The 24,004-nt window shown below is 42.4% G+C and overlaps 1 protein-coding gene and 1 long non-coding RNA gene across 2 annotated transcripts; both read left to right on the top strand.

Moving 5' to 3' along the window:
* The first annotated feature begins 5,666 nt into the window (after positions 1 to 5,666).
* On the top strand, positions 5,667 to 12,196 carry LOC149746255 (S-adenosylmethionine-dependent nucleotide dehydratase RSAD2-like). The gene is made up of 2 exons (XM_089901796.1): positions 5,667 to 5,949; positions 12,027 to 12,196. Exons 1-2 carry the CDS (start codon positions 5,667 to 5,669, stop codon positions 12,194 to 12,196), a joined length of 453 nt encoding a protein of 150 aa, XP_089757922.1.
* A 1,627-nt stretch (positions 12,197 to 13,823) lies between these two features.
* On the top strand, positions 13,824 to 23,558 carry LOC149746256 (uncharacterized). The gene is made up of 3 exons (XR_016388948.1): positions 13,824 to 14,473; positions 17,438 to 17,470; positions 19,199 to 23,558. It is a non-coding gene; the product is annotated as an uncharacterized LOC149746256 (long non-coding RNA).
* Positions 23,559 to 24,004: the final 446 nt, after the last annotated feature.

Below are 24,004 nucleotides of genomic sequence, written 5' to 3' on the forward strand. Positions count from 1 at the left end.
CACGTGGGTGGTCTTAAGGCTCCTAAAACACAACCCAATACACACACACACACACACACACACACACACACACACACATGGAAATTAAATTAGAAGTTCAAGGAACTCTTACTTTGAAGTGCTTTGATATTCCATTGTATTTATTTAAATACACACACTCACACACATAATTACAACTCTGTAAATTAGTGAAATGGCACTTATTGGATGAATTAAATTACAACCAGTAAATGAGTGAACAGGAAAGACAAAGAGTTAAAGAAGATATTTGCAAAACATATAACTAAGAAAGTACATCTATACAATGAATTCTTATAAATCAATCATAAAAATGCAGAAAATCCAATACAAAAAGGGGCAAGGGATGTGAATAGGCACATCACAAACGAGAATATCCAAATAGCTAATAAATATATTAAAAAGATGCTTAACATCATTAGTCGTCAGGAAACTGGAAAGTAAAGCCACAAGACACCACTCCACAGCCACTGAGATGGCTAAAGTTAAACCAGATAAAGCAAACATCTCACAGTGACAGCACCAAGTGAGAAGAAAGATGTGGAGCAATACTTACATTACTCTGGTTGGAGTGTACATCGGGCCAGCACTCTGGAAAACTCTATGGAACTATGTACTAAAGGGGAGTATATATGTACATATATATATTTTTTTTCCTTTTTTTCGATACACGGGCCTCTCACTGTTGTGGCCTCTCCCTGTTGTGGCCTCTCCCGTTGCGGAGCACAGGCTCCGCACGCACAGGCTCAGCGGCCATGGCTCACAGGCCCAGCCGCTCCGCGGCATGTAGGATATTCCCGGACCGGGGCACGAACCCGTGTCCCCTGCATCGGCAGGCAGACTCTCAACCGCTGCGCCACCAGGGAAGCCCTATATGTATATTTTTTAGGAACCAGTGATCCCGTTCCTGGGTGTATACCCAACACAGATACATACTTATGTTGACCAAACGACATGTACAAGAAAATTCATGGCCTAATAGCAAAATAGTCCAAATGCTCATTATAATTGAGCAATTCAATGGATTGTGGTATATTCCAACAATAAAATCCTAGATGGTTATGAAAATGAACAAAGTACTGGTAGACACAACAAAATGAGTAAATCTACAAATATAACATTGAGTGAAAGAAGCTATACAGAAAGCAGTACATAAGGTGTTATTATGTCCACAGGATCTTCAAAAGCAGGCAAACCTAGAGGATGGTTTTAGAAAACAGGACATGGTTATCTTTGGGGCAGAGGTAGGGCTTAGGGCCTGGGGGAAGGTACTGGACACGCGAAGGTCTGAGCAAAGTTCTGTTTCTTGATCAAGATGGTTGTTACACATGTGTGCTCGTTCGGTCCAAAATTTGTCCTGCTGTATGTGTATGAATTGTGCACTTTTCTTTATGCACAAGATGCTTCAGAAAAAGACTTACCAAAGTAATAATATGAAGATTGCAAGTAACTGAACCGATTCTGCAATCTGCTAATGTGTGCCAGCCGCTGTTTGATGTTACTGCAGGATGGTCCACATCAGGGAGCAGGGAGTACCCTGGGGATGTGCAAGTCTTTGAAGAAAAAAGTCCCTGGCTAATGAAAAATGGTAGTGACATTTGGCTGTTACCTGTTTGCATTTAGATGTCTTTAGAGATGGCTGACTCCCGAGAGGTAGAGACCAAGAAGGGGCTGCCTTGACCTCCCTCCAGCCCACACCCATCTTGAGCAGTTGGGAGAAGAAATCCCTCCCTGGCCTTTGTCAGCCATGACTTTGAATAAGAAAGTCTACTTCTCTTGAGCCTTACTCTTGGATGCATGGAGGAAGACAGGTTTTGAGTGAATAAGCATATGTTCAGAGGATATCAAAGTGACGTTGACTTTTGTGAGCTCTTTGCCAGAAGGGACTTGGACTTGTTTATTTTATTCATATTTATTAATATTTTATCTGATACATAGGAGCTTCTCAATAAACCATGGAAAAGAAGAAAGGAAGGAAAGAAAGAATCCTTGAATGAATGAGTGAATAAGTGAATGAATAAACAAATGAATGAATATAAAAGAAACTGGCCTGGATAGAACAGACTTAAGAAGTAATAATAGGGCTTCCCTGGTGGCGCAGTGGTTGAGAGTCCGCCTGCCGATGCAGGGGACACGGGTTCGTGCCCCGGTCCGGGAAGATCCCACATGCTGCGGAGCGGCTGGGCCCGTGAGCCATGGCCGCTGAGCCTGCGCGTCTGGAGCCTGTGCTCCGCAACGGGAGAGGCCACAACAGTGAGAGGCCCGCGTACCGCAAGAAAAAAAAAAAAAAAAAAAGAAGTAATAATAAAATAATGTGATAGTAATTATCAATTATTAAGCAGTATTGCAAGTGTTTAAGTCCCGATTCAAATCCTCACTCCCTGTGTGACATAAGTTTCCCCAACTGTAAAATAAGTTAGTGCCTGCAAAATATAGCCCAGTGCCTGGTACATAATGTTATACACATGCTAGATGTTTCTAACTGGTAATGTCGAACTCTACTTTCCGTGCTTGATAAACTTCATGTCACTTAATCCTTAGAATGCCCTGGGTGAAATAGACATTAATACCCATATTTCCCAGGTGTGTTAGCAAAATCAGGCAGGTAAAGAAAGTTACCCCGAATTAAACAATACTGGCTGACCTAAGATTCAAACCTTAAAATGTTTGGCTTCAAAAGTCTGTGTGGTTACCCTTTATGACATATTTGTCATAATCATATTTGATTTGTAATGGAAACTGATTTGATTTTCGTTTCTTCATACACATGTGATCTAGAAAAAAAAATGTATTTCTTGATTGAGCCAGGCCATGGTAAGGTTATAAAATACTTTTGACTAAGTCATATTTCTCATTGCAGGCTTGGTAATCATCAAGCATACGCTGGTTATTGTGTTGAATTTGCTTTCAGTTTCCTTCTCAGTGAAATAAAAGTCATCTTTGCTTCTATTCAAAACATAACACGAGTAGAAGAACAAAAGCTGACCCTAATTGAATGATTTTCCCGGCACTGTTTTAAGTGACTCACATAAATTAGAATTCTCACTCTTCACAAATATCCCTTGAGATACCTGATCTTACAGATGGGAATTGAAGATCCAGAGAAATAAAGTCACTTAGTCACCTAGCTAGTAAGTGACAAGCTAGGCTTGTGGTTTCATAAACTTAACCACTAGGGCTATCCCAACTTGCTACAAGTCTCATGAAAACATAAAACCACACACTCAAGATCAAACCCAATTCCCATTAAAGAGGGCTAAAGGATAGAAAATTTCAGTACAAATCTCAACACTTACTAGGAAAACTGTGAAAATAGATAATAAAAAAACACAATAATTCTTGCCAACTAAGAAGAATCTTGGTTATTAGAGAAATGCAGATCAAAACTACAGTGAGGAATCACCTCACACCAGTCAGAATGGCTGTCATCAAAATGTCTACAAATAATAAATGCTGGAGAGGGTGTGGAGACAAGGGAACCCTCCTGTACTGTTGGTGGGAATGTAAATTGATACAGCCACTATGGAGAACAGTATGGAGGTTCCTTTAAAAAACCAGAGTATAGAATGTGGATATTATATACTGAATGTTGTGTAAACTTTATATATATTCGTACTTACTTGTATTTGCATAAAGAAACATTGGATGGTGTAGTCACTATGGAAAACAGCATGGAGGTTTCTCAAAAAACTAAAAAAACTAGATATGATCTAGGATATGACCATACGATCTAGCAGTTCCACTCCTGGGCATATATCCGGAGAAAACCCTAATTCAAAAAGGCACATGCACCCCAATGTTCATAGCAGCACTATTTACAAGAGCCAAGACATGGAAGCAACCTAAATGTCCATCGACAGATGAATGGAAAAAGGAGGTGAGTGGGATGAATTGGGAGATTGGGACTGACATATATATATATTACTGATACTATGTATAAAATAGATAACTAATGAGACCCTACTGTATAGCACAGGGAAATCTACTCAGTGCTCTGTGATGACCTAAATGGGAAGGAAATCCAAAAAAGAGGGGATATATGTATACATCTAGCTGATTCACTTTGCTGTACAGTAGAAACTAACACAACATTGTAAAGCAACTATACTCCAATAAAAATTTTTAAAAATAAATAAAAAATAAAATAAATAAATGACTGTCTAAGACACACACAAAAAAGATGTGGTATATACATACAATGGAATACTACTCAGCCCTAAAAAGGAATGAAATAATGCCATTTGCAGCAACATGGATGGACTTATATATTATCATACTAAGTGAAATAAGTCAGACAGAGAAAGATAAATATCATATGATATCACTTATATGTATAATCTAAAATATGATACAAGTGAACTTATTTACAAAACAGAAATAGACTCACAGACAGAAGAAAAAACATACGGTTTTCAAAGGGGGAAAGGCAGGGAGGGATAAATTGGAGTTTGGGATTAACAAATACACACTACTATATATAAAATAGACAATCAACAAGGATCTACTGTATAGAACAGGGAACTATATTCAATATCTTGTAATAACCTATAATGGAAAAGAATCTGAAAAAGAGCAGATAGATAGGTATAGGTGAATCACTTTGCAGACATCTAAAACTAACACAACGTTGTAAATCAACTAGACTTCAATTTTTAAAAAAAGGAAGCATCTTAGAAAAGCATCTGATTTTCCTATTGTCTATTAAAAAAGGTATAGAAATGCATAGACATGCAGGGAAATACAATGTCTAAATTTGAACATGTAAAAATGCGTACATTAAGATAAATTACTAAAGAAAGATTCAGGCATCAGTGTCATTATGTGCCTATGCGTTTTTTTGTTTTTGTTTGTTTGTTTGTTTGTAGTATGTGGGCCTCTCACTGTTGTGGCCTCTCCCGTTGCGGAGCACAGGCTCCAGACGCGCAGGCTCAGCGGCCGTGGCTCACGGGCCCAGCCGCTCCGCGGCATGTGGGATCTTCCCGGACTGGGGCACGAACCCATGTCCCCTGCATCGGCAGGCGGACTCTCAACCACTGCGCCACCAGGGAAGCTCTGCCTATGCGTTTTGCCTGTGATCTGAAAGGGGATGCTGAGGCTCATGGAGTAGGGTCTCATCCTCCAAGGGTAATTCATTCTATTCACTATTTGGCTCTCCTAACAAACACCTGAGTGCCCCCAGGTGAAGGGTGCTGGAGTGGAAGCTTCTACATGTTATGTCATGCACAAGCAATACAACAGCTACAGACGTGGCTAAGTCTCTGTCTAGTTCTACTGCTAACTGCTAGATCGAGATAGAGATTAGCTATCAATACCTTCTCCATCTGTATCCAGTTAGGAGGCTGTTATTTATACCCCTATTATTTATAGGCGGGGGAAGCAGCGGGGCAGGGAAAGCAGATGTCAGTCTTAGTCTTGAGCCTTCAGTCTTGGCCCTGTTCCAACTTTCATTTTCATGAAAAGAGAAATCCAGACTTGTGCTCAGCTGAGAGTTAGTCAAGGAAGGGGTGTCCCTGCTCCCCGTGTGACAGGTTGCCGGGCACATGTAAAGTGAGCCTGCAGCTGCAGGGCGGCCTCAGGGAACCTGGCCACCATGTGGATGCTGGTACCCGTGTCATTCACTCTCAAGCTGCTGAGCGCCTTCGTGCTCCATGTGGAGCAGCCTGGGGACCCTGTTCCCCGGCTCAGGGCAGCAGGCTGGCTGGCAGGGGGCAAGAAGAGCCAGCAGCAGCGGGGCAGGCAGGAGAAAACCAAGGAAGCCCAGCAGGGAAGACGAAGAGGACCGCGATCTGCCCATCACCCCCACCAGCGTAAATTATCACTTCACCCGCCAGTGCAATTACAAGTGTGGCTTCTGCTTCCACACGGCCAAAACGTCCTTCGTGCTGCCGCTGGCGGAGGCCAAGAGAGGCTTGCTGCTGCTGAAGGAAGCGGGTGAGTCCGGACCCAGTACGAGATCAGGGGCTCAGCTGGTACGTGGCTGGCTGACAGGAGGGGGCTGGGAGCGCGCATGGGCTGGACGGTTCCCCCAGAATCCTAGCGGTTCCCACAGCACAGGGAGGATGCCCTCCCTCCAGAGGATGTGGAGGTGAATTTGGGGATGGGTGTCTAGGCCTTCCCAGCCTGCGGAGTCGGCTGACCTGGGGGTAAGTGGAGCAAACCCATCCTCCTGACGCTGCTAAGCTAAGCGAGCCGCGCCTGCACCTGCCGGGTCCCGGTCCGCCCAGCCCGCGGAACGAGGCAGGTCGGGAAGGTCGTGCTGCACTCTGAGTCGGCCCGAAGCACTTGGGGTTTCCCAGAAACAGTTAATGAGGAAGGTTGCAAACAAATACAAACACTTTGACTTAAGAAACGCAATAGCTGAATCTTTGATTTTGGATTATTTGCCTGTTCTTACTATGAAACTTTAGAGAAACTATTTACGACTCAAATAAGGCAATGACTTTGCTCTGGAGACTCTCACTCAGTGTCACCACGTCAGTAACTCGAAGGCATATCAGAGAGACCCCAGCCTGTCCAGTTCTACGGTGACATCTTCCGCTCCAGATCTGCCCTCCTGTCTTCCCTAGAGCAAGTTCAGCCACATGGCCAACTTTTTTCTCAACTTGCTTGCTTTTTTTTTTAGTAATTTATTTATGTATTTTTGCTGTGTTAAGTCTTCGTTTCTGTGCGAGGGCTTTCTCTAGCTGCGGCAAGCGGGGGCCACTCTTCATCGTGGTGCGTGGGCCTCTCACTATCGCGGCCTCTCTTGTTGTGGAGCACAGGCTCCAGACGCGCAGCCTCAGTAGTTGTGGCTCACAGGCCTAGTTGCTCCGTGGCACGTGGGATCCTCCCAGACCAGGGCTCGAACCCGTGTCCCCTGCATTAGCAGGCAGATTCTTAACCACTGTGCCACCAGGGAAGCCCCAACTTGCTTGCCTTTTTTACAGACATGTAACATACATTTGCACAGACCTGCACACACCCAGGTAAACAGCACACAACACTAGGCAGAAAACAGCAGGGCATCCAAAGTGCATGCTCCATTCAGCCCCTGCCCTTCCTGCCCAGGATAGCCACTAGCTCTTACTCTAACACACACACTAGTTTTGCCGGATTTTGTGCTTGATACGGTGAGATCATAGGCTTGCACTTTACTGGATCGGACTCATTTTGCTTCCCATACGCCTGCCCAGTCATCCACAGCTCATCCAATGCCTGACCCACCTTGCCGTTCCCATTGGGGTCTGGTTCAGGGTCTCATTATTTCTCACCAGGACTGCTGCAATTCATCTCATTGTCTCTGGGTCCCCTCTGAAAGCACGTTATCTTACTAAAATACATATTTTGATGGCTAACTCCCCACTTAGCTCTCTTGCATGGCTTCCCAGCCCAAACTTGTCAGCACAGGCTTCAAGCTCAGTGTTGCCATCCTTCACCCCAATTCCTGAAGGGCCCCAAGCTGTGGACACATCATGTGACACAGTTCTCCCACAACACCTGCATCGTGGAGCCTGTGATCGCACTGTTCTCTCTTCCTGGAACGCTTGTCACCTCAGTCTCTGTTGGTGAACTTTCAAAGCTCCTTAGAATTATCCCTGGTCCTCGTCATGCAGAATGAATGCCCTCTCACCTTCCTTTGTGATCCCATGGCATTTGTTACAAATGCATGTATTATAGCATGTTTTATTTATTTTATTTTTTTACTTGAATGATTCTTTAAATCCTATAATGCTTTACAGTTTTCAAAAGTTTCACACACATGATTTCATATAATCCTAATTATAACCCTTTTTCTCCCTAGCCCTATCTTGCCCCTCCCCGCTTCCCTCCCCCAACTGGTAATCACTAGTTTGTTCTCTATATCTGTGAGTTTGATTCTTTTTTGTTTTATTCACTAGTTTGTTGCGTTATTTTAGATTCCACACATAAATGATATTATACAATATTTGTCTGACTTATTTCACTTAACCTAGTGCCCTCCAAGTCCATCCATGTTGCTGCAAATGGCAAAATGTCATTATTCTTTATGGCTGATTAGCATTCCTTTGTGTATATACACCACATCTCCTTTATCCGTTCGTCTATTGATGGACACTTTTAAAAAAATATAAAAGCTTTTGCGCAGCAAAGAAAACCATTGACAAAATGAAAAGACAACCTATTGAGTGGGAGAAGATATTTGCAAATGATATGACCGATAGAGGGTTAGTAGCCAACATACATAAATAGCTGAGACAACTGAACATCAAAAAACAAACAACCCAGTTAAAAAATGGGCAGAACTGAATAGAAATTTCCCAAAGAAGAAATGCAGATGGCCAACAGGCACACTTGAAAAGATGCTCAACACCACTAATCATCCAGGAAATGCAAATCAAAACCACAATGAGGTATCACCTCACACCAGTCAGAATAGCCATCATCAAAAAGTCCACAAATAACAAATGCTGGAGAAGGTGTGGAGACAAGGGAACCCTCGTACACTGTTGGTGGGAATGTAAATTGGTACAGACACTGTGGAGAACAGTATGGAGGTTCCTTAAAAAACTAAAAATAGAATTACCATATGGCCCAACAATTTCACTTCTGGATATATATCAGAAAGAAGTAAAAACACTAATTTGAAGAGATACATGCACCCCAATGTTCATAGCAGCATTATTTACATTGCCAAGGGATGGAAGCAACCTAAGTGCCTACTGCAGCATATTTAAAATTGTGCTCTTGTGTTTTGTTTTTAATATCTGGGTCCCCAAAGAGTTTGAGTTCCAAGATTGAAACCTAACATTCTGCTTATCTTACTGCCTAGCAAAGTATCTAGAAGGTAATAGGAATCTAATGAATGTTTTTGAATGGATGAATTAGTGCATGAATGAACAAATGAAGAGAGGTGTGGGGTTATGGAACAAACTTAGCCTCTTGATTCACACGGCCAGGATTTGAGTTCCTGCTCTAGCACTTAAACAATGTGTCAAGACATTTAACTTTCTGAATATCAGTTTAATATTCTTTAAAATACAGACAATAGTGATAACTCATATATCAACCTTAAAAAGTTGTTACAAGGCACAAATAAATAAATGCTCATATGTTTTTTAATAGAGTATAAACTATTACAGTTATAATTAATACTTTTATATCATGACCTCTCAGTTTTAAGTAAATAAAACCAAAGTTAGTTAAAATGGTTAAGGTATAGCATGGGTGATGTGTCCTGTAAGTAAGATTTCTGGCAAATAGAGGAAAATCTATTTTGGTAGCTATTAAAATTTTAAATTTATTTTTAAATTTAAACAATAAAAGTACATTACATTTAAAATTACTGCTCTGGCTGAAGATGCTTCTAAAATATATTATTTACTTCTTTGGGTTTTTTGTTTTTTTGTTTTTTTTTGGCTGAGTTGTGTCTTTGTTGCTGCGCGCGGGCTTTCTCTAGTTGCAGCGAGGGGGGCTACTCTTCATTGCAGTGCACAGGCTTCTCATTGCAGTGGCTTCTCTTGTTGTGGAGCACAGGCTCTAGGTGTGCGGGCTCAGTAGTTGTGGTGCACAGGCTCAGTTGCTCCGCGGTATCTGAGATCTTCCCAGACCAGGGGTCGAACCCTTGTCCCCTGAACTGGCAGGTAGATTCTTAACCACTGCGTCACCAGGGAAGCCCACCTCTTTGGCTTTTGAACAGAACAGGCTGAATAGAACTCAAGCATTATGAGCATCAGCTATTGATCCGTGCTGTGACAGGATGGCTTGTATGTTGGCACCACTGTGAATTAATTGCTCCTCGTCTAAGCTCTTAGCAACATCTCTACATCCTGTTTGTTCAGTTTTCTCATTCTTTCATCACCTCTAACCTAATCCTCAAACTCCTCACAGGCTACACCACTGGCCAATACACTGTTTCACTTTCTCTAGTTATGTGCCCCTATTTAACCACACTTTTAGGGAATCGTATTTTTATTGGATAATAATGCTCATCATACAAGCCACCTCCTAGCATGTTAGCTTATAAATAGTGAGGTGTTATAATTTACCACCGCCCCATTGTAGAAACATCTGAGAGTACAAGAGGGAGCTAGAAAAACTAACTGATGAGATTTGGTCCTCCATAAACCGGGACTGTCCTGGGAAAGCTAGGATGGAGGGCGACCCTGCACACTTAGAAAGATCAAAGGCTTTGGAGCTTGGGCGTACGTCCTAGTGCCACTTTTCTCTCATCTCATTCTATTACATTGAGAAAATACTACTTTTGCCATTAAAATAATAATGGATGTTGATGAAGTGGAAAACTAGAAGGAAAAGCCGCGCTCTGTCTGTCCCAGGTATGGAAAAGATCAACTTCTCCGGTGGAGAGCCATTCCTCCACGACCGGGCAAATACCTTGGCCAGCTGGTGAAGTTCTGCAAACAGGAGCTGCAACTGCCCAGCGTGAGCATAGTGAGCAACGGGAGCCTGATCCGGGAGAGGTAGCTCCAGAACTACGGTGAGAGCCTCGCGTGGCACGGGACGGCCGCCTCTGTCACTGTCTGTTGCTCTACTTCCCTCCATCCCGGGCTTTTGGCCAGGCCTGCTGGGGATCCAAAGGGAGGAGGAAACAAGTGGGCTTACTCTAATCTCTTTTCAAGCTGGTAGGGCTCTAAGTCAACAAGTATGGCAAGGCAGATAACAGAACAGACTAGCCCCAGAACTCTTCCGTCCATTATCAGCGTAGCTAGTTTTAGCTGAGCCGCTAGTGGGGAGAATTAACGCAGTGTACAGTTTTGCAAGCCCTGACCTTATCGTTTGCTATTCATGTTTAATTTTTAAAGTCTTTTCGGAAATAACTCTATTTTAGTAGTCTCGTGTACAAATTAAGTGATTAGACTAGAACAGTCGTTCTCACCTTTGGCTGCATATTTGGCTACTGAGGAACTTTATAAAATATCTGTACTGGGACTGGACTCCAGACTGATTATATCAGAGCCTCGTGGTATGTGGACAGGCCAAGTTGGGGTGCTCCGAGGGATTCCATTATACGACCCAGGGTTACAAACCCCTGGTCCTAAGACTGGGAAGCTAAGTTTTACATAGATGTTAATATTCAGAGAGCAGTACCTGGAATTTAGGAGGCACTTGAAAAATGTTAGCTATTATTACTACTATCATTTTGGGAAACAGTTCTAACTGAACTCTTAGAGTGTGGTTTGCTTTGTGTAAGTTGTTTGAGCCTTGAAATCATCCAAAGGGTAGTTGCACTTGTGATCTGTTGAGGACACTCACAGGAGATCTCTGATGAAATCCTCCTTCCAAGATGATGAAGAAATGGATGTGGATCTGGGTGTGGATGTGGGTAGACAGCCCACCTGAGGAAGGTTAACAGGAAGACCACAGGGCAATGAGTCAACATCAAAATGACCGTGAAGGGAGTCACTCAGTGAAAGAGGGGGTTCAGAAGTTCAAAAGTAAGCTTTGGGAACCAGATTCCGAGCAGTAAGACAGGGTTAGGGAGCTGTGTGATCAGAGAAGAACTGGTTGGGTTTGCTGTCTGTGTCCCCAGGGCAGCGTGCTCTCTCCAGGATGGCTCTACATGCTGGCAATATGGTGTAAAGAGTAGGGACCAGGAGGGTTGCTGCACCTTTGGGTCAAAAGCTCAAATGTTGTACGGGAGAGGTGGTGCAATTAGTGAATTTGGAAGTGCATAAGAAAAAGGATCATTAGCAGTAGGGAGACAAAAAGAAAGTGTAAGGACTATTAATAGTGGACACGTGGACAGTCATTTATGAACTTCCGTTGATCCTGGTCCTATATGGGAGTTCAAGGTTAGTGCTGCCATATGCTCAAATTATTAAAGATACACCATAAATCTACATTCTATGTTAAATCTATCCCCCCAAAAATAGTTGCAAACAATTTGAAATATTTTTAGATGTCTGGAGGAACAAACAGAACGTTTATGTCTACCTATGTGGTCCATAAGGCTCCAATTCTCCACCTCTGGCTTAAAGGCCTGTGTCTGCATCCTTGGATGGAAAAGCCTAATGGTGATGGTTTTCCCTCAGGGGAATATTTGGACATTCTCGCCATCTCCTGCGACAGCTTTGACGAGCAGGTCAATGTCCTTATTGGCCGTGGTCAAGGAAACAAGAACCACGTGGAAAATCTCCACAAATTGAGGACGTGGTGCAAAGATTACAGAGTGGCCTTCAAGATAAATTCTGTCATCAATTGATTCAATGTGGATGAGGACATGACGGAACAGATTAAAGCCCTGAACCCCATCCGCTGGAAGGTACGTACCGAGTTGCTTTTGCTGGTTGTAATTAAGAGAACGGTCAGGAGAGGCTTACTTCGGCAAAACCCGAAATGATAAGGATACAGAGAACTATGGACTCAGAAAGCCAGTTGGGAAAGCAGGCCCTTGGTCCTTCTTTCAGCTCTGCTAAATGTTAACTACTTACATTCTCTTTGCCTCAATTTCCCCCTTATAACTGATTTCCTTCTGGGAAATTGTGAAAGTAAATATAAAAGAATATGAGAAGTGCTTGGAGATACTCTGAAGAATATGTTCATAGGAAGTCTAACTCGTATGTGTTTATTAAAATAATAAGACTGATTTGTCTTAAAAGCTCTTGGCCTATTTATAAATGGGCATGTGTTCTTCATAAATTCTGTTACTTCATTTTTCGTAGAATTATTAGAAGCTATTAGGAGAAAGGCCATCCCCAAGTGGTAGCAAAATTCATTCCCAAGATTCCTTCACCCAGATGTGTGCTTTAGGGCTTAGCCCCACTATCAGCTACTAAAAAGTCTAAGGTTCAAATACTCGTAAGCCAGTTCACAGTGACTTACAGCACCCACCATGCACAGATGCTTACAAAGCATTATAAGCTGAAGGTTTCTGCCCCTGGATGTTCTTCAGAATGAACTCAGGGAACTGTTTCAAATCAGCTTCTTGGGCCTCATCCTATACCCACTATCCTGAAACAGATTAGCCGGAGGGTTTGTGTGAATACGTATTCTTAACAAGCTGCCCCGATGATTGCTATGCAGGTATCCAAAGTCTGTGCCTGAACCCCAGACTAATGCAACTAAAGATAAGATGTAGAATTCAATTCTAGCAAGTAAAAGAGTTAAAGAAAACTCTTGTAATATAAAGCTATGTGTGCTGGGATAATGTGGCAAGGTGAAACAGGCAAGGTTTATTTCTGCCAAAGAGCCAGGAAGACTTCGTGTAGGAGGAGGTATTTGGCTCCTGCTTGGACAGAGGGACAGAATTTCCACAGGTAGGGAAGACCTAGGGAAGGAATTCCTGTCTAGACACCAAGAAAACCTTTCCTATCTAAGCTGCCTGGGATGTGCTGTTAATCCCACGTTAGCATTCAGAGAAGGGTTGTGGAGATGGGAACGGGATTAATGTATTATTTTCCTGAGGTTATCCTGTAACATGTGGAAATGGGTTATGGGAAACAAGAAATGTTTCTTACTTTAAAAAGTTTTAATTTGTATGTTGAGCTTGATATTTGGTTATATATGTAAGTAAGCTGGAATATCAGCCACTCTCCCAGGTCCAGGAGGAACTGAAAACAGCTACAGAAACAGGTGTGATGGGAAGACCCCAGGCTATGACCCACTGTGTGGAGGTGTCAGAGGAGAGCCAGAGGGCTAAGCTCTAAGCTCTTAGATTTCCCTTCTAGAGCCCCCTGCCAGTCATCACTCATGTACTATACTTATATATTATAAATACATATTATATATATTTTTTCTCATAGCTTTGGTTTGCTCATGGCTCCTTGTCACTTGTTCTCTATCTCTTTTCTCCAGTCTTTCGATCCCCACTCTGGCTTCCACTTGCCTGATTCACTCCAGAATTGCCTTTTCAAAATTCTGACTTTTTTTGGAGGGAGAGGATTAGCTGCTGTCCATTTAGAAAACAGTTTTTGCATCAGATCACTGAGGTCTGCAGGATGCAAGTTGATGTAAACCTGGATCAGGTGTCAACTGTTATGCAATTGCTCACGTGGTTCAGAACCTGGTCCCCCAGGCAGCCTCCTCCGCGGGAGGCCCTGGGCTTGCAGGCAACCATTATTTTGTAGTCTGAAAATATTAGGTTCTAAGACTAGATCAAATGTAATCTAGATCAGTTTTTAAAAATGTATATTTTGGGAATGTTTGGGCTTCTAGTACCATATCCCTACATTTCAGGGCATGTTCTCATTTCCCCAGAGCAGTGTCTTTCTAGAATGTTCCCTAGTTGGAGGAGTCTTCTTTGCTCAGGAGAGGTTCAGGGAGAAATGAGATTTGGGGCAAAAAGAGATGGAAAGCTCTTCACAAAGCCAACACCACACTTGTGTTTCAGGTCTTCCAGTGCCTCATAATTGAAGGTGAGAATTCTGGAGAAGATGCTCTGAGAGAAGCAGAACCGTTTGTGATAAGTGATGAAGAGTTTGAAGCGTTCTTGGACCGCCACAAAGACGTGCCCTGCCTGGTGCCCGAGTCTAACCAGAAGGTTGTATGAAGCAAATGTTGTTTTGTTCCCCATCACACATTTAGCTCCAAACAGGAAAGTGTCTCCACCAAGGGCTGCACACACTGTGGCTTTGGAGGGTTTGCGTGGACGGATGGGAGTAGTCTCAGGGCTGAGGTGGAAGTTTCACTAGATCTTTAGGTTTCCAATGTGAAAAATTGGATCCATCCTGTTAGTCCAAATGTATGTATCATGTAGTTTAAACAGGGTCAGCCAAAGCACGTCTACAGTTTGGAGCTTCCAGGTGTTATCAGAGACAGAGTAAATAATCAGTGTGTTCTCAGAAGGTAAAGAAAAAAGAACTTATTCAAAGCTACATTACTGCAGTGTTAGGAACAGGAGTAAAAAATTGAAGGTAGCCTGATATTCAACATACAGAGAACAGGTAAGCTCATGTTCCCTGTATGGAATGTTATACTGACTATATAACCTATTTCAAAGAATATTAGGGAACAAGGATAAATTTGCATGATATGATATTAGGTACAAATGAGGAACTATAGGCAAAATTCATTTGACCTTTAATCCTAATGTGCAAAAACTGTGTGTATGTACACATCCCATGGTCATCTTGGGATAATGGGATTATCAGTCATTCTTGTTTACCCTGATAACTGTTTGGACTTTAAATTTTTCTAAATAGGTAGTTTTATTATTTTTAAAGTATTTAGAAATCAAAACTTTCCCCATCTTCTGCCAAAAAAGATACATGCAGCAAAATCTCTCCCTCATATGCTTACATCATATTAGAAATTTGAGAACAAGGATTCATTCCTTATACTTCAGACTTCTGAGTAATGTTGACCAGAGTACGAATAAAAAAATTCCTGAATGGGGTCAGAGCAGCTTTTGAAAAGAAGCCAGAGAACAGAGGAGAATACTCATATCTATACACTATTTTATTTGACTTTTTAAAATTTGCCTTAATTACATAGGTAATGTGAGATCAAAGAAAATATGTCATAAATTACTGCTTTTTGAGCACTTCACAGAGGCTTCATGAGCCAGAAATATTACCCCCGTTTTAGAAACTCTGAGGCTGAGTCATAGGGTTAACTGCCCTCACCTACATGACAGAAAGGGTTAGCTGACCTCACTCATGTCAGAGGTAAAGTGAGCTGATCTCACCTACATGAGAGGCATGGTTAGCTGACCTCATCTGTGTCAGAGGTACAGTTAACTGACCTCATCTATGTCAGAGGTATATTAACTGACATCATCTGTGTCAGAGGTGAAGTTAGCTGACCTCGCCTGTGACAGAGGTAGAGTTAGCTGACCTAACCCATGTCAGAGGCAGAGTTAACTCACCTCCCTTAGAGCCCAGCAAGGGACAAACTGGGGTTTGGATAACTCCAAAGCCTGAGAAGCTTACTAGTCAGTTCATTTCAAACTTCATTGTACAGACCCCGCCCCCCAGGCAGGGTCTTGCTAAAATGCAGATTTAGAGTCAGCAGGGTTGGGGAAGTTATTGAGAGGAGGTGACCACTATTTGACCCAGAGCTGGACTGGGGCAAGTGGAGGCTCCTAACCCCTCCTCTGTCTTCAGGACGTACCCTCCCACGGTGAGACCATCTGGATGGCCCATGTGACTGAACCCAGCTCAGGCTTCTCTATAAACTTTTAAGACTAGCAGAGGGTGCTGAGGTCTTCTTGTCTTGCAGGTCACCCAAGACAAGCTTTGTGTGTCGGTTCCCTTGCATTGGTGAGGTCAGCTCACTTCACCTCTGACATAGGTGAAGTCAGCGAACCCTGCCTCTCATGTAAGTGAGGTCAGCTAACTATACCTGATGGAGGTGAAGTCAGTTAACTATATCTCTGACATAGGTGAGCTCAGCTAACTTTATCTCCAATGTAGGTGAGGTCAGCTAACCATGCCTCTTATGTAGATGAGGTCGGTGAACTCTGCCTCTGACATAGGTGGGGTCAGCTCACTTTACCTCTGCCGTGGGTAAGGTTTCCCCCAGGGAACTCCCAAGTTTGCAAACCAGCAAGCAGGTCTTAGGTGGACCCATGATTCAGCATTTTAACCAGCTCCCAGGTGATGCTGATGCCTGGCCCACCTCCAGACATTCAGGAACAAGGTCCCGAACTGGCCATGCACAGGAGGAGTGGGCAAACTACAGCCCGTGAGACAAACCCAGAATGCAAGGCAAGAACGGTTGGAAAAAAAATCAAAACAAGAATGACATCTGTGACTCATGAAAAGTATACAAAATGCAATTTCAAGGTCGATAAGGAAGGTTTCAGTGGAACACAGCCATGCTTCCTCTCTAAGCATTGTCCACAGTGGCTTTTAGTTGCCACAGAGACCACATGGTCTATGAGGCTGAAAATATTTACTCTCTGGCCCTTTACAGAAAAATGTTTGCAGACTCCTACCTCTATGGGGTACGTATAGAGGGTATACATTCCTATGAGAGTGTAGGCACACTCTCTATATACCTATAGAAGGCATAACTAGTTACAAGTAATGTAAGTAATATTAAAATCCTCAGATAAGCTCCCAGGTAATAGCAGTAAAGGGATTCTGCTTTATTCACTGAAAAGGCGGTCCATCAGAGGCATGGCGGACACAGGGAATATTGAACAATGAAGGACAGGGCTCCCCAGAGCTGGAGGAAATTAGCCTGGGGGTTTCACTGTCAGAGGAGCTTTCAGAGTGGCATGTGACCCTTCCAGCATGGGGCAGAAGCCAGCCTGCTAGAATCTGCTAGAATCCGAATGGACACAAACAGATGGCTCGGAGATGAGTGTTAGGTGGGTATGGGGCACTGGCAGATGGCTCACCTTGTAAGGGACGCATCTAAAGACACTCAAGAGATTTAAGAAACGTGGCCTCCAGAAATAATAAAGCACAAACGCACAAACGCGGTAAGATAGACAGTTGAGCGTACATACTGAAAAATATGCTTGAAACTAAGTTGGTATGTGATTTCTGCCTTGCAGATGAGAGATTCCTACCTTATTCTGGATGAATATGTGAGTATGTCTAATGCATTATAAAATGATCCCTTAAAAATTCATTAAGCAGCAAGGTCAGGGTTGAGTTATAATCAGCATAACCATTTAGTCCATATTCATTCTTTCTGGCCAGCATTTCATATTTTTATTGTCACTGACTAACATTACTATTATAGAGCCCTTACTTCGCTGTGTCCATCTCTGAGCTAAGGGCTTGGGCAGGCATTGGCTTGCATCTGATCCCAGTGTTTGCACACACCCGCACTCGATGGTCTTTTCCCTATGGCTATGGATCCATGGATGTCGCACAGAGCTGACATCACACAAAGCAGTGTCCTTTGTTATGCCATCTTCGGCTGGGTTCTCTGGTCAAGGGGCACCCAGTGATCTTTGCAGGAAGGACATGTCACACTTGACGTTATTGCCTTTAATACCTCAGATGCTGCCAGCTTGTCCTCTGACAGATAGCTCTTGGCTTTGCAGGGAAGAGGTTACAGTTCCTCTCCAAAAGCCACTGGTACCTTCCTACCCCACTGCCTTCCAAAGGAAGAGATATGCCATCTTTCTCCAAACTGAAAAACAAATCACTTCTCCCTTTCCTTGTGTCTTTTTCTTTTCTTTTTCTGTCCCAATTCATAAACTTTTGCCAATATTTCTAGCACTGGACAAATAATTCCATTCAAAGATCTGTTTTTAAGAAATGAGCTCCAACAAGAACCATGGCTTTTCCATATTTAAACTGAATTTGGTGTTTCGAGAAATGCTTGCTGTGACTTTTGATATTTTATTATTTTCAAGTTAAATAGTGATGATTCACAGTCATTCATTTGTTGTCAATATGTGCTTTCTTTAAGGAACAGAGGGGAAAAGGTGGTAACAAAAATGTTCAGTTTATGGGTTCAAGGTAGAGAGGAAAAGTCAAACAGAATTTATTTTTGGAGTACCATGACTGGCTGGGGATTGTTTTTTTTGGCTGGGGATTTTGACCAATGTTCCTCCACAAACTCTCTGGTTTCTTTACAGTTGGAATAAATAGAGTAGGAACAAAATTTACTTTTGGCAATCTAAGAATATTTTGATTCAACAAGTGTTACTACAAAATGCTGTGTGCCATGGTAGGTCACAGAGGTGTGAAGATCTGGTTCCTGTCTGTAAGATGCTTAATCTAGGATAAAAACCAAACCCTTAGCAGGGCATGTGCTACTCTTCTTGATGTGGGACCTGCCCGCCTCTGTATCACCTTTCTTACCATGCTATCTCCCTTTCTTAAAAGAAGCTTTTACACTTTGTTTTTTATTTACACTTTTTTTTTTTAAATTCCTGCACACACAGTTTTCACTCCAGGAATATCATCTACCTGAAATTTCCCAAACTCACTGTACTGTTTCACGCTTCTGGGCTTTTACGATATTGTTCTCTCTAGCTTACAATTTCAAAACATAACTTAGATGGCAACACATTTTGGAAACCTTTCCTGATTACCCCGCCCCCCAGTGGAGGGACAGGCACGTGTATATAATTCTGTTTATCATGCCCTTACCTGGTCTCAGGTGTTCACGTGGGTGATGGGAGCTGGCTGAGTACAGAGATGGTGTCCCCAGAGTTCAACGCCCCCAGTGAAGCATCTGGTTCACAGCTCTCCACAAACATCTGTTGAAATGATTGGAACATCAAAAGTCATTTTGAGTTGATCCCCCGAATTGAGTTTTACAGGAAATATCCCAATTTCTGTCATGAATTTCCTAGATGCGCTTCGTGAACTGCAGAAACGGGCGGAAGGATCCTTCCACGTCCATCCTGGATGTTGGCGTAGAAGAAGCTATAAAATTCAGCGGCTTTGATGAAAAGATGTTTCTCAAGCGAGGAGGGAAATACGTATGGAGCAAGGCGGACCTGAAGCTGGACTGGTAAAGCTGAAGGCTGAACAGCCTTCAGCCCATCTGTGGGGACCGCCCTGGCACTCAGCGCGTGGCTGCCCTGCTTCCCGTAGGCACTGCCAGCGGCCCCAAATTCGATTTTCCGTCGCACGTGGAATCTGATTGCCTGTGGTAACTGAACAGATAAATAACTGGGAAAATTGAAATCCTTAGAACACGCAAGACCATCAACTTTAGTTAATTAGCTTATTATGGATTTAATTTTTGAGTAGTATTTACTGACTCCTATATTTCCATTTTGAAGTTATTTTTCTAGTCCTTTCATTTGATAGTTATTTTCCCATATGGAAAAATTACAAATTATCTCCCCCGATTATTTCTGCTTGCGGTGAGGCTCTTTCCTTTTCGGCCTTCATATCACTGCAATCTTGGGCTTTTTACCCAGAAGTTTAGAAATAGTCCACACATGTTTCAAAGAATAAGAAATGCTCATCTTACCAGGCTTTGATAAGTGCCTAGAAGGAGATAACTCATCTCCCCGGGGCTCTGCATGGCCCTGACCCACGCTGGCTATTCCAGGAATGTGAGTGATCTCTGCTGCTCCCCTTTCTCTTCCAAGATTCTTAACAAAACCAAGGTGTGCTTTAAATTTAGTGAGGACGTTGACATGGGGTCAGGGCTTGGGTTGCTGTGTGAATCTGCTGAGTCTGTCAAGCAACAGCATATGAGTTTACTTGCTTGGTTGTCCCCGTGTCCCTGAAAAGCGACACGTTCCTGGACTGGCATGAACTCATCTGCAAAAGCAGCAGGCGAAGGTGGAGCAAAGGGTGTGGCGAAGAGTGTAGGATGAACCAGAATTTTCTGTAAATGAAGCTGTGGCACAATATAATATTTCCCATTTAACTCTGAATCACTTGAAATAAGAATGTAATCTAGGTCAATATAAGATCCAGAGCCTTCCTTTGCTAGGCTAAGAAAGAGCTTAAGGGAACATGTCACTTGAATTGGGTCAAGAAAAAAAATTCCCTTCTTGGAAATACCACATTCAGTTTGTTCATGCAACCTAGACAGTATACCATTTCCTGGGAAATAATAAGTTCCTATCACTGTTTTACAAAAGCAAAATCATGGACAATTTTTTGCTCAAAGAACTCTTGTAATCCAGCTGCAGTTCCAGAGTTGGCCACTAGGTGGCATTTAAATGTTGCCTGATTCCGCTATGCAGCCATGCAGAAATTCCGCTTCAGAATCTTTTTTCAACACTTGGTGATTTTGAAAGTGGTTTATGTGATTTTTTTTTTTTCCCAGAAAAGATATTCCTACTTCAAATTTTAAATCACTGTAATTCAACTGAAATATGTCTTCTGTGATAGAATTGTTGTCACGTAGTTTCCATTTTATTTTATGTTTTTAAGAAAAAAAAAAGAATTAGAAAGTATTTTTCCTCTGTGGGTCTTGATAGTATCTAAACCATGACGACCTTAATATAATCAGATAACCATAAAACAGGTTTTTTGTTTCTTACTTAACATGAGTTTACTTTGCTGACCATTCCATTATTCCACAGAGAAAGGGCACATATGTGAAAGCACAGAAGACATTGTGTGGTATCCAGTAGATGCTCAATCATTATAATTTGAGACAAAATCTGAATCTGAAGCCCAAATCCTCTGAGTTGAAGTGAATTTCTCTCGAGCTGAGGGAAACTGCATTTCTCTTTCTCTAAAGGGAAGTATAAAACAAAACACTACACTTGAGAAAAAAAAAAAATATATATATATATATAAAGAGAAAAAAACAAAAAAAATACAAAAATGAACAAAAATCAGAAAAAGAGAAAAACAAATAAGCTATTTTAAATGCACTTTCCAGCTGTTTTTACACCACAACCCCCTTTCTTATGCACTGAGAGAATTTTCAAAGCCTTCATGTTTAAAATATTCAAATGTTCATTTTTCTTAAGTGGGAGAAGTCAGGACATTTATCATTAGAGTAAAATTCAAGTTTGGATTATATAACATTTTGCTTTATAGTTTCTGTTTTTAAATATGTGTATCAGCTTTGTGAGACATATTCCTTTTTATTAGGAAAATAAAAGGTAATTTAAGTGAGGTATCTCAATGTAAGTGTTAAAGGCAAGTATTTTGTGGTGCTTTCAATTATTGCTTAGTTTGGCTTGTGATACTATGAATAGAATCTTGTCTTAAGAAACCTAGAAAGATCAGACATTAGTAACAGCGTACTGGTTTAGAAAGGATGAACCATCTCTGTTATTTAGTGATAAATGCTATGAAAGTTGCCTGTTTAAGTTTGAAGATGAATGAGATCATTTGGCTGAATCATCTGAAATGTCAGCTCCTATTCTATGACAATCTGGAGTTTGGAGTCTCGTTGTTGGATCAGTAACGAGAATCATGATACTAAAACAGGCGGACAAATTCTCAATGAGGCTCCATCAGGCAATAATTCATCCCGCAGGCTGCTCTTCTGTTGAAAGGACTGTTTCATTCACTGCGATTAGTTGAAGACTAATCATGCAATAAGATTTTAAGGTTTTTTCTTGAGTATATTTAGGACATTCTTAATTTTAGAGAAATATATGTAAATATGTATATTTTTTTCTCCATATATGATGCTCTTGACTACTGGTCTGTTGTATTGTAAGATGTTATAATACATTAAAGTATTTTTTGTACATTACCTTCACTTTCAGTGGGTCAATGTAGTGAAGTCTCTCCTTGGCGTGTGTTTTAAAGTAATGACATGCTTTTACAAACCACCCTCGCTAAAGGCAAGTACACTTTAAAAATCAAGAAGGTTATCAATAATTAATAAGCACATCTCAACCAACCCACTGGACAACAAGATGGAGCAGAGGTGAGCCCCTGGGGAAAAAACTCCTTGTGTTCTAAAATAAAAGCCAGCCTCTTGGGGGCCCAGTGTCCAAAACTTGATCCCTACTGAAGGAATGACTTCCTGCAGACAGGCAGCAGGAATAGTACCAGCCCAGGGTACGAGTGGTCGTAGAACCACCATTCTGAGTGTGACCTGGTCAGCAGTCCAAATGGCAGGCGTCTGGCACCCCGGAGTCCAAGGACGTGCAGAGCTCCCCCCGAGCACCCAGTTCCAAGTGGTCTATTCCGTCACCTCAGATGCATCAGGCCGGCCCTGCCGCTGCTTCCCCTGTCAGCCTGTTTCTCCCTCCCACCTGCTTCCTGGCTGTGGGAGCTAAGACTTTCACATCCCTAGCTCCAATGCCCACCTCACATCCTCCAGACGCAGACTCGTCCTCCTCGGACATGCGGCATTTCCCAGACATGTACTTGCACTTGATCTCCGGTTACAAGCACTCACTTCTTCAAGAAGGATATGGCCTCACTACCTTTTCCCATCCTGGATACAGGCCAACACTGGGCTCCAGCCCCCAGGACAGAGGTCAAATCCAGGGGCTTGAAGACAGTGAAAGAGACTCAAGGGGCAGCCAAGGTCCTCTGTCATCGTGGCTGGGACACGGACAGCCACATCTGGGGTACACAACCCAGTGTCAAGCCACTGCTGGCACACGTCGTACCAGTTAGGGGAAAAGGATGGGAAATTATGCAGAAAACCCACATAGCAATTTCAACTCAGATTCCGTTGAAATGGGTTTGAAAGACCAGAAAGAGTTTAACCACATTCCCCCCCCCCATGATTCTAAAAAGAATATGCATTTGGAGAATATCTGAAAAACAAAGTAAAGCAAAATGAAGAAAATAAAAATTACCCATAATTGTATCACCCAGAGGCAACTGCTAATTAATTTCATGCATATGTCCAGTAATGCATAGTTTTAATAGAATTGAGCTCTTACTCAATTTTATTTTCCACTAATATCTTATGAAGGGTTTTAAAGCCAATTAGCATTCTTACACTTTAATGAGAACAGCCAGATCTTAACAATTCACACAAAAAGATGAGCAGAGATTCAATGGTATTCTAAAAAAAGCAGTTAATTTGAAAAAAAAATCACTGGATTTCATTTTTGAGCTGTTTACATGTTTGATTATGAATGTGAGTGCAACTTGTGCTCTGGGAATTCACTTCATCTAGAAAATATACATATAATAATGAAAAGAAAGGTTCTCTGCGCAAGTTCATTCCAGGAGGATCCAGGGAACTGCCCAAAAGTGATTTATTTTTTCACCTGGGGCCATCTCGGCTTGTCCTTGCCTGATTCCTTTTTTTTTAGGCTGCACCGGGTCTTAACTGTGGCACTCCAGGATTTTCCTTGAGGCACGTGGGATCTTTCAGTTGCAGCACGCGGACTTCTTAGTCGTGACATGAGGGCTGTTAGGTGAGGCATGTATGCAAAGTCTAGTTCTCTGACCAGGGATCAAACCTGGGCCCCCTGCATTGGGAGCATGTCATCTGACTCACTGGACCGCCAGGGAGGTCTTGTCCTTGTCTGATCCTGCTCCTAATTCCCATGTGTGAGTTTTTCCACACCACCAAGCAATTCTCCCACACCAGCTGGATGTCCTACAATTCAACTCAAGTCTGACACTCTCTACCTGGTGGTAGCATGAGACTCTACAGGTTAAGGGCTCTGTCCTACAAGACTGTCCCTCACCACCCCTCCCCCCAATGCAGATGCCAATCACAACTGCAGGTTGTCACCTGTGCTTCTGACTGACCA

The sequence above is a fragment of the Delphinapterus leucas genome, chromosome 19 (genome assembly GCF_059928025.1).
Source record: "Delphinapterus leucas isolate spDelLeu-1000000601 "Yukka" chromosome 19, BTC_Dleu_Yukka2, whole genome shotgun sequence".
In the NCBI taxonomy this organism is placed as follows: Eukaryota; Metazoa; Chordata; class Mammalia; order Artiodactyla; family Monodontidae; genus Delphinapterus; species Delphinapterus leucas.

Coding starts and splice junctions, on each gene's coding strand:
- LOC149746255 (XM_089901796.1), top strand. CDS start 5,667: ATGTGGAGCAGCCTGGGGACCCTGTTCCCCGGCTCAGGGCAGCAGGCT. Junction 5,950..12,026: donor GCTGCTGCTGAAGGAAGCGG/GTGAGTCCGGAC, acceptor GTTTTCCCTCAG/GGGAATATTTGGACATTCTC.